Source organism: Calidris pugnax, unplaced genomic scaffold (assembly GCF_001431845.1).
Source record: "Calidris pugnax isolate Ruff unplaced genomic scaffold, ASM143184v1 scaffold28, whole genome shotgun sequence".
Lineage (NCBI taxonomy): Eukaryota > Metazoa > Chordata > Aves > Charadriiformes > Scolopacidae > Calidris > Calidris pugnax.
Genome location: NW_015090842.1, coordinates 6,232,566 through 6,243,394, shown reverse-complemented (window position 1 = coordinate 6,243,394; position 10,829 = coordinate 6,232,566). Strand labels below are relative to the sequence as shown.

At 41.5% G+C, this 10,829-nt stretch overlaps 1 protein-coding gene across 1 annotated transcript; it reads left to right on the top strand.

Moving 5' to 3' along the window:
• The first annotated feature begins 4,527 nt into the window (after nt 1-4,527).
• On the top strand, nt 4,528-8,109 carry SDR42E1 (short chain dehydrogenase/reductase family 42E, member 1). The gene is made up of 3 exons (XM_014942222.1): nt 4,528-4,576; nt 5,051-5,152; nt 6,493-8,109. The coding sequence occupies exons 2-3, from the start codon at nt 5,085-5,087 to the stop codon at nt 7,598-7,600; spliced, it is 1,176 nt and encodes a 391-aa protein (XP_014797708.1). The 5' UTR covers nt 4,528-4,576; nt 5,051-5,084; the 3' UTR covers nt 7,601-8,109.
• Nucleotides 8,110-10,829: the final 2,720 nt, after the last annotated feature.

Below are 10,829 nucleotides of genomic sequence, written 5' to 3'. Positions count from 1 at the left end.
CACCCCCTCTGCATTACTGAAATTATTCATGAAGTTACAGGGTGGGTGAAAATCTGGCTTTTTACCTCTAAGGTGCCGCAATTATATTGGATAACATCCTTTTATACCGTTAAGTACTAATATCTTTGCAACATACTTTGCAAACAGATATTAGCGCCTCAGAACATCAGGTAATACATCAGGTCAAATTATATCTTAAAAGAACCCTTAGGCTTAAGGGAGCTCAGGATCAATGTTGTTGGAGCAACCACTTACTTCAGACACCCAGAGTGAAACACTTAGGAGTGGCTGTTAAGAGTCCCTTGAGACTTTGTTTAGCTCCATGGAGGTTATGAAGATTAATATCCACTCATTCTGAAAACTGGGTTATCGTCGTGCCCTGCAGAGTGCCCAAAGAGACACACGGACCATCAACAGCGATTTGTTATCAACGTGAAAAGGGAGAACACGGGTTATTCCCAGTCCTGTGCTCTAGCCATTCGCTTATTCTAAAATATGTAATCTTTCTTCCCTTCCTCTTAGGATAAATAACTAAATGTTACTTTTGAAAATATGACAATGTGCATTTTTCAAGCATTACAGAACAGAAAATAAGTTCATTTCTGATGACTCCACAGAATGCATGCTTCACTTCATATGGCTGAACAGACACCTCAGAATCAAGCTTGTTCTTCAAGAGTCCTTGCAAAAATAATTCAAAGCATTTTCAGTGTCTTTTATAGTCACGATTTTTCATAACTACTGCACTAAAGATGACTAGAGGGAAACCCACCCATAAAATTAAACCTCGTCAAGGCATGAGTACCGAGCCTTGGTTGTTCCCATCTGTGAATGGCTACCTGGAAAGAAATCTGACTGCTGTAATCCTGTTGTTTACAAGATACAGTGCCCAAATATTGCATAAAATACCTAGCTGGTAACTAAGCCGTAAGGTCTGGTACCATCACATCAAATATAACACTGATATTAACAACGTCAGAAGCTGTATCAGCACCGTGGTACAACAGCACCCTCTCTCAGGTCACACTGAAGAATACACAACTGCAAAAGGAATCGTCCAGACACTTTAAGAAGCTGTTTCAACCCACAACTGCTCAATATTTCCACCCAACCTGATCATAAGCAGCCGGTTTAATTAGTAACTGCTCAGTATTTCCACCCAACCTGCTTTTTGGGGGTGAAAACGACCAAAGTTTGAGCAGTTTGTACCTTCTGAAGAGCTGACATCACGCCATGGCAGAGCTGCCGCCGTCACCTGGTGACCAGTGGCCACCAAAGGCTCCCAGCTGAGCACAGCTTTAAGCAGAGCTGCCCCAAAACCTGTGAGAGGGTCCCTGCACTGCTGCTGCCAACATCCCCTCCCAGTGGGGTCTTTGTTGGATCCTCCTCCTGGTCCTGTATGAAAAGGAACTTGCCAGCTAGAGGTTAACATTTACCCCAAAATCTGCATCCACATTCAAGAGGATCCCAGAGCTAAAAGATGGAATTTAGCCACTGTTTCACAGTATTAGGAAGAATCATACAACAAAGGCACTGACCTTCACTGCAACATAAATCTAACCTCTTCCTTCACCCAAAGACCTCAAAATACTCTGCAAACAGTATGACCCTTTGCAAGAGTTCTGTTGAGAAAAACAAAACAAAACACAAAACCCGCTTTCCATTTTGTGAATTCATACTTTGATAAGGAATCCACTACTCCCCACATCTCCTTCTAGTCAGGCCTAGAAATGTGCATAAAGTCATATCTCCTAAAATGAAAGAACACAGAAGAATTAGTAGGGAAATTATATAAAGCAACTGTTCGGATGAACAATTTTAATCAGCCTTAGTGAATGGTGCTCACTAAACAGTGAATACCATTAATGCTGAAATCTTTCTCTTTCTCAGTGTGGAAGAGAACAGTAAGTTTTTCCATTACTGGAACTCACAGGGAAAAGAAACTTTAAGTACTCTGATTTGTCATCACCACGTCACCAAATGCATGACACTTTCCACAAGCAACGCCGTGCAGTGAACAGGTGTCCTAAGGAGAAGTCCACACTGATGTTTTTGGAGGGTCTAACTTGCATACTTGCCTTTAAGTCTTTAAGCCCCATACAATTGATTTCCTGATTTATTAATATTAGTACAGCGAACAGTTCATGCGAACTCTTCAAGTGACTGACATAATCTGATTCTCTGCAGGCTGGGATACATGCAAGGGACACTACAGCACGGCACAGGCTCTGAAACGCCTGGGTCTTTGATGTGAAAAGCGGTAGTAGAGACCAGGTTTACATGTTTTGACAAAAAAAAAAAAAAAAAAAAAAAAAACAACCCAAGAAATGAATTATTAATACATGACTGTGCTGCAAAATATATTTTTTTCTTTTTATCTTTCCACACTTCTCTCCCCCTGCCCTCCCACTACAACTGTGTATACTGAATTACTTTTACATTTTGGGCAGAAACTTCTGGATCATTAAGTAGGAAAAAAAAAAAAAAAAAAAAAAAAGAACCAATCCCAGAACAAACCTTCCATTATATATAAAGTAAATCTGGAAGTCCATTTATTTGATGGCAATACAGAATTTATGTTACAGTCAGAAAGTCCATAAAGTCTTAGGGAAAGCAGGATCTCACGGGAAATGAAAGAGCATGAACAAATGGGTTGTGCAAAACGATGAGATCGCAAAGTGTCAAGTCTTAACATCAAATCTGTCAACATAAAATGAAGACAATATTTACCCACAGCTCTCACAGATGTCACCATTTTGAAGGAACGAATGTTCCTTGCTATTCATTGCAGCCAAAAAGGACTATTTACTATAATGAGAAATGAAACTGATAGTGGTTTAAGAGCAGATGCTTTACAGTATCTTAACTACCACTTTAGTATATTCATAATATTTACCCTAATTATGAGATAATTCATAATATTTACTCTAATTATGAGATAATCTGAGACAATTCGCTCACTGTAGATAATAAACCAGGCAGAAACCAAGTAAAAGCAGAATGTAGAGAGAGCGAGGTGTCTCAATCCTGCAAACTGTCCTGCCTGGACATACCACAAAGCCCAGAGGACATAAAGTCATCCTGAGGTTAACAGCTGCCTATTCAGATACAAGGATTTAGCCCCACAACATGGAAAGCAAGGTCAGAGACACCATTCAGACAGTACAAAGATCCATATGCTATCAGGAGAAAGTGGCTGAAGGTGTGAAGTTTCCATTCTTGAAGATATTCAGTACCAACCCCACGTAACCTGCTCTGGCTGAACCCGCTTTGGGCGAGGGGTTCCACTGGGCAATCTCCAGCATTTCCTTCCAACCTCAGCGTCTCCACAATTCTCCAATATTCTATTCAAACACATTCTGTTTGATCTTAAGATGGACATCAACTGTCATAATCTACCATGATTCTTCTCAAAGATAAAACGCTTTGTGTTAGCAGATCTCAGGGAAGAGTTCGGGACTCATTTGCACTTTCCAAATGATTAAACAGTTGGGAAAACTTTCTAAAAATCTTCAAGTAGATTGGGGTTTTAGAGATAAATCCAGAAAGTATATGCACAGTTACAGAATTCTTATATTTAATGTTTAGGGACAGGTAAGTGATTTTTCTGCTTCTGAGCTAGAATTCTTATACTTCTATGAACACACCACTGATTGTATGTCTGTACAGCATTTTAAGGGATGCTTCATGGGTGCCTCAAACCCACTCTCTGCCCATAGACACAAGGAAATCAGCTGTGATTTAAGGATGCTCTCCAAACCAGACACTCTGTGCATCTACCCAGATGCAGCAGCTCTCCATATTCAGGTTGTACAGCACAAGATCAACGCTTGAGACTGCTATTGAAGAGTCACAGAGACTCACCAGCAAAAAGCGCTTGCTAAGAAAAACTCTTCAAAGCTCACAAAATTCTTTTCAGAATGTGCTTCGTTTTAATTCTTGCCAGCCATCAATCAAAATAAAAACACGGCATACTGAGGCTACTTCTGTTAAGGTTCTGCACAACAGAAACTTGTGTGTTTTAAGTAGTTTTGGCACAGAATCCACTTTTTGAGTTCTTTCTAATGTTCTCCAAGCGCCTCACTGGAGAAACTCTCCCACCCGCCCAAACAGCCAGCACGAAAGGGTTCCTCAGCCACCAGAGCCCTCTCTCAAACCCCTAGATCCCTGCAGAGCCTCGGCCCCTGGGCCAATACAGGGAGGAAAAGTACAAACATCGGGTTGTGACAGCTGGAAAGGGCTCAGAGCTCAAAGACAAGGGAACATTCCCCATTTTGAAGTGCCTCCAGCTGAGAGCCAAGCTCTGCTCACGTGTCGCTGGGGAAGGGAAAGCGAAAAGCTGCATCTTCTGGGCACGCAAATTGCCGAAACACGGCAAACTCCGGCAAACCGACGCCCACCGGGACAAAAATTCAGTATTTATCGAGCGGCTCCCACTGCACCGCCCTCCCCACGCTTCCCGCCCAAACCGCCCCGCCGCCATCTTGTGGCCCGGCACCCGCCCCCGCCGAACTCCATTTCCCGTGCAGCCCAGCGGCGGGGCACTACGGGAAGGCGGCGGCCACCGGCAGAGCAGGTACGGGGCGGGAACTCCCCACCGGGGTTCGGGCGGGCAGCGACCCCGAGACCCCTTCCCGCCGCGGGGGCTCCTCAGCGCTCCCCGAGGGTCGGTTCGGAGGAGGCGGCGGCGCTGGGCCGCGGCCCAGCCCTGCTGAGAGGCCGGTCCCGCCCCGCTGCCCCGCCTGCCGTCGGTGTGCGCGGAAGAGCCGCAGAACAAGGCCTGGGGAGGGGAGTTGAACACTTAACTCATCGTAACAGATAGATATATCTATATATGTTTATGCTTTCTTCGCAACAGCCATCTTTCTTCCGAGCCCCACCGCCCTCCCGAGGAAAACCAGGGCAGAATGTGGTTCTGCCTCGCCCAGCAGATGGTGAAATGAAGGGCCTCAATTAAAAGATGACAATAGATCTGTGAATAACTGAATGTGTAGTGATGTGTTAAAACTCAGATTGGTTTTAATGTGCGTTTTTACTATGTGTTTTATAGGTCAATTTCCTTAAATAGTGCCAAAGGAAAGAGGATGGAACCAGAAAATACTGCCAAGGAAACAGTCCTCATTACTGGAGGAGGTGGTTATTTTGGCTTCCGGTTAGTGTGTTACTTACTTACTAGGTACAAGAATAAACTTAATGGGTTGCTGCTGGTGAGGCAACAAAATCTGTCTGTAAACGGGAGGACTGTGGGCCTGATACAGTTCACCCCATCTGATTCATCGGGACCTCGGTTTTAAACAAACATACTATTCTGTTTCCACATGTTTTAAGTAAACATGTTATTCTGTTTCCAAATGTCAAGCATTGACTGACTCACAGACATTTACCTGGTCACCTCCGTAATGGGGGTTTAGATCCTCCTCCTCCAGCCTGCTCTGGAGAGCAAGCCTTCACTTGTCTGCAGAGCTTTGACAGTTGGCCATGGCCTGCAAATAGTGACACACGTGCTTAGCTGTAGAGATTAAATACTCCAGCTGCTCTCTACACTCAAGAATATGTTTATTTTTATGGACAGTGATGTTTTAGGATTGGAGTTGTTAATAAAGGTACCTATTTCAGTGAAATCCATCTCCCCTTACTGTAGGTGGCTCTGCAGGCCATGTAAAGAAAAAAAATCCTATTTTGAGCTATCCTCTAGAGTACTTTCAGAGTTACAACTGCTTACATAGGTGAAAGAGATTACAGTCATGACCAAAAAGTAAATTTCAAGCGCGGGTGGAAAAAAAAAACAAAACCAAAAACATACCTCAGAAGATCCCTGTCTGACTTCTGCTTGGCTTTTTCCTCCATTGTCTCACCCTTTACGTACTATAGAAATACAACAGTTGTAGGAAAGGGGAGAGAAATACCAGATTTACACTTTGTGTCAATACCTGTCTTTATACCTGTGACTCAGAGTAAAATGTAGACTTGGCAAAGTATTCGCACCAGCTTAGAAGCATCTCGCCCGTTCCTCTTCTCCATAAATTTCAAACACAATGGCAAAGACCAACCTATTGTTATGACAAAACTGGGATGGTACAAAAGCAGTAAGATAAAACCAATATTAATTTTTTAAAAAATATTCAGCTACAGGTTTACATCTGAAAGGTTTGCTGTAGCTGATCTGTAGGGGACAGAAGCAGAGTAATAGCTGGGTTCTTCCAAAAGGCTGCGTTGGTTATTTCTGTTCTTAGTTTTCCTTTACAGCAGTTCCACGTCTTTCTTTTTTTTTTTTTTTTTTTCCCCCAAAGTATCAATGGAGCATCAGTACCTAAAGTATCACAGTTGAATCTTGCCCGTAGTAGATGGCTGAATATTTAAAAGACCCCCATCAGAAAAGAAAGAAAAAACACCAGTAATAAAATAGTTAATCGTCTTCTCCTACCTCCAGGTGAAATGTTTCATGCATCATTATGCTATGTATACTAACATACGGTTTCTATCATGGTTTAGTTTAGGTTGTGCCATATACCAAAAGGGAGTTGATGTGATTCTCTTTGATGTCACGAAGCCACTTCAAACCGTGCCAGAGGGAATAAAGTTCATGCAAGGGGATGTCTGTTGCCTGTCTGCACTGGAGGAGGCTCTCAGAGATGTAATCTGCGTATTCCATATCGCTTCCTATGGAATGTCTGGCAGGGAGCAGCTGAACCGAAAACTTATAGAAGATGTTAATGTGAAAGGAACAGAAAATGTCATCCAAGCCTGCAAGAGCACAGGAGTGTCAAGTCTGGTTTATACAAGCACGTATAACGTGATATTTGGAGGCCAGATTATAGAAAATGGGGACGAATCTCTGCCTTATCTACCGCTTCACCTTCATCCAGATCACTACTCCCGGACCAAATCTGTAGCTGAAATGAAGGTGCTGGAGGCAAACGGTGCTGAGCTTGGAAACGGGAAAGGTGTGTTAAGGACCTGTGCTCTCCGACCAGCAGGCATCTATGGGCCTGGAGAACAAAGACATCTCCCAAGAATAGTTAGTTACATTGAAAGGGGACTGTTTAAATTTGTATATGGAGATCCTCTTAGTTTAGTAGAATTTGTGCACGTCGACAATCTGGTTCAGGCTCATATCCTTGCCTCCGAGGCCCTAAAAGCCAACAAAAAGCACGTAGCTGCAGGCCAAGCCTATTTTATTTCAGATGGTAGGCCTGTAAATAACTTTGAATTTTTCAGACCGTTAGTGGAAGGTTTGGGTTACAAGTTCCCAACCTGTCGTCTTCCTCTCTCCCTTGTCTATTTTTTTGCATTCCTTACTGAAATAGTTCATTTCCTTGTAGGTCACATTTATAATTTTCAGCCTCTCCTCACGCGCACAGAGGTTTACAAAACTGGGGTGACGCATTATTTTAGCATGGAGAAGGCCAGAAAGGAGCTGGGGTATGAGCCCCAGCAATACAGCCTGAACGAGGTGGTCGAGTGGTTTAGATCTCAGGGATGCGGATCGAAGCCGAGGAAATACACCACTGTGCATCTTGTGAGGGATGGAGGATTGCTCTTGCTGCTGCTGGCTCTGGTGGTCTCGTGGTTTCCATCCGCAGTTTCACTGTCACTCTGAAAAACGAAACACTGAGTGTGGAGAACAGAATTTAGTTATGGTTTCTGAGCACTTTTGCTTTTGACAGACAGGTTAAATAAAAAAACCACACCAAAACAAGAATTAATACACGTTTGTGTCATTCAGGTAAATGCCTTCAACAGTTTTATCCCTAGGAAGCAGAAATGCTGAGTAAAAAAGTGTAATTTTTAGATATGTTTCCTCTTCAGAGTAAAACTGAGCTTAGTATTACTGCAAACAGTGTTTTATTTTGGGGTACAGCAGCACACTGCAGCGAATGGAACAAGTGTCCTTAGACTGACCCTTCTTCTCCCTGATGGGATTATACTCTTCATCCCTGCCCTTTAGTCCTAAAAAGTTTGTGCTGCATGGTCCAGTGGAGAAGCAGCTGAGTCTTTGATCACATTCCAAAACCAGATTCTGCTTTCCAGCTTGGATGCATATATACCTAACCAAGATTAACTGATAAACAATAAATAAATAAATGCTTTTTTTTCTTAATTAATACATTCTGGTGTGCTTTTCTGTGTTAACTGTGATATCTAATGACATTTCTGGAAAATGCACTATGGTTAATCTAAGTTATAAGCAAAGTGCTTGAAGCAGCAGATTTGTAGATTTTTCTAACGGTAAAATATGCCTGTTTAAAATGAATGAGCTAAAGTGCATTCATAAATAAAACCTATGATTTTCCCAGCATTATTGAATGGTTAAACAAATAATCCATCAAAGATGTTTGGTAAGTCATTACATTCACATTTCACTGTTTATAGAACATTTTTAGCCTTTCACAGTATTTCTTTAACACCCAACACCATTTGAATAGAACTTTGCCTTCATAGTAGGATGTTAAATATTTGATACAATGAAACTCCTAATTTTGTGGAGTTTTAAGAACAGAAAAATAAGACGTTGTTAAGTCCAGGTCACTACTGTCTCCAGCAACTCCCTCCTCTCTGTCAGTTTGATGTAGGAAGAGAAACTGAGAAACTTCACATCAAAATGTTAAAGCACAAAGTTGTTTTCCCTTAACCCATGGGCAGTACAATTTCAGTGCTTCCCGATACAAGGATGGTCCTTCAAGAAATTCACACTTCTCTTTAAACTTTACTCTTTCCATTTTAACAGGTGAAACTATGCTGATCTTAAGTTAATTTTGTGTAAGTTCCAGTTAGTTCAGTTCTGTGAAGCTCTACTGGGATTTAAATGGGGACGTGAAGAGGAGACAGACCGTGGTTCTACTGCGCTGGTAAAGCATTCTCAGAAAACAAAAACACCCAAATAGAGAAACCAAGCTAAAAGTCCACTGCCACCTTTGTTTAGAAGATGGAGATTTTTGTACTTAATGCTGACTGAAGACAGCATTATTTTTAGGATGTTCAGTTCTTTTCCTAAAAAGTTTACCTTTAAAAGAAAAAAAAAAAAATCACTATTGATAGCTAGATGTTTTGTTTTGCTTGAAATTTGACTTCTCCTTTGTTCCCCTCCCAGTGTGTACACCGTGAAAGATGCTGTATTTAACACTTAGCTTGAGGGACAGCTCAGGAGAGAACTCAAATTGCTTTTTTTTCCTTTTTCCCCCCTATCATAGCAAACAAACTGAGGGGCCCCGGGGAGCGGTGTTTGTGTAGCAGGAGTGTTGTGTTCCCTTATAAAGGGCTTATGTGCCTCTGACAGAGCACTGGTGGCAGAAGGGCCACTTTCCAGAAGTCATTAATACACATCATCATAGCCTGCAGAAAGAAGAAAGTTTCTTTTTAATAAAACAGGAAAAAAACAGACAGTTGTGACCTTATGGAAGCATCCAGCTATGGTTCTCTTTCCGACAAGCCCTGTTTCTTAAATGAAAACCGCGTGGTAATTTTCCCCTTTAAATTCTCTAGTTTTGACACAATGTTATCAGAAGCAGATTAAGACATTTTAATGCCGGCAGAAGCTCTAGACAAAACCAAATGTACAAGAAATTGCACAAGCGCCTGTTGCACAGAACCACAGCATTGGTATTTCACACCAAGTCTTGTAAAAAGATCTTTTTAAGATAACTCTTTTATCTTTTATCTAAAATATAACTTCCAAGATAACTCCCCGAGGAATTTCTTCTGCTATTTGTGATCTTTTTATTAGCAAAACTCAGCTGCTGCCATCATCATTATCTCAATGGTGGAAAAAAAAATCTATGAAAGGGTCCTAAACTCAGGAAGCCTGAACCCGGGCTGTTGATGGTGGCTGGGGTTAAAGCCCTGGGTAGCTTTTTAGGTACAACAGAAGAGCAAAATGCTAAGGAGACAAAAAAAACCCACAAAAAACCACAAAAAAACCCCACAGTGTTTTGTCCTAACAGCCCGTGACCTGTGCTGGAGCAGGGGCTGCTAAATCAGGTCCTTGGCAGGAGAAACAGGCAGCAGCCACCCCAGGCCTCATCAGCAGCATGTCAGAATATTCCGTAATTCCCTGCCACTCAGCTCCACCTAGTAAAAAAGGCAAAGTCCTCACTACAGAAGAGCTGAAGGATACTTTTCCCCTTCCCAAAATGAAAACAGGAAATCTGTGGCTTAAGGACATACTACAAATTTGCTTTAAAATCACATATGTATAAAACCCATCACAGCTGCTCTATTTTAAGTATTTTACAATGAGAATTCTCTCCTTCCTGTTAGGTCTTTTTTTTTTACTTTTTAGTACTACTCTTGTGTGAACAGCCGAGTAAATTAAGGTAATTAATTCAAGTGTGTCTGTTTCCAAATTTTAATCTATTATCTGCTTTCCTGAAAGTGAATTACCAGAAATGCATCTAAAAACTGAAAAAGCGGAACGGAAAATATAGCACAGCTTCCATTTTTCCTAGTTCTCAAAACTCATTTAACAACTGATGGGTGCCTCACTACAAACATCAGCATCGTTCTTTAAAGTGAATAGTTTCAGAACCTTTGGTCAGGTGCTTCACCTCGCATACACAGCACATCAAGGTAAAAACTCTTCCAGACATACATGAACAATTTATACTTCTAATACATAAATATATTTATTTTAGAAGTTTAAGTATCAATCATCCCTAAAGTAGATCAGATTTTTATAGTGTCTTCTCCTAAGTGACCCTTCATTACTATTTATTAGTAATTTCCACATATTGTCAATAATGTAGTGGCATATTTAATAACTCGTGATGTGATCTTCACAAAAATGTGTCCTGAACACTCATAATTTACACACATTGTAAATGATCTAGGGA

What these genes read in the sequence shown, in the direction of transcription:
- SDR42E1 (XM_014942222.1), top strand. Translation starts at nt 5,085, where the DNA reads ATGGAACCAGAAAATACTGCCAAGGAAACAGTCCTCATTACTGGAGGA. An exon ending in GGTGGTTATTTTGGCTTCCG is followed by an intron (nt 5,153 to 6,492) that starts GTTAGTGTGTTA and finishes ATCATGGTTTAG; the next exon opens with TTTAGGTTGTGCCATATACC.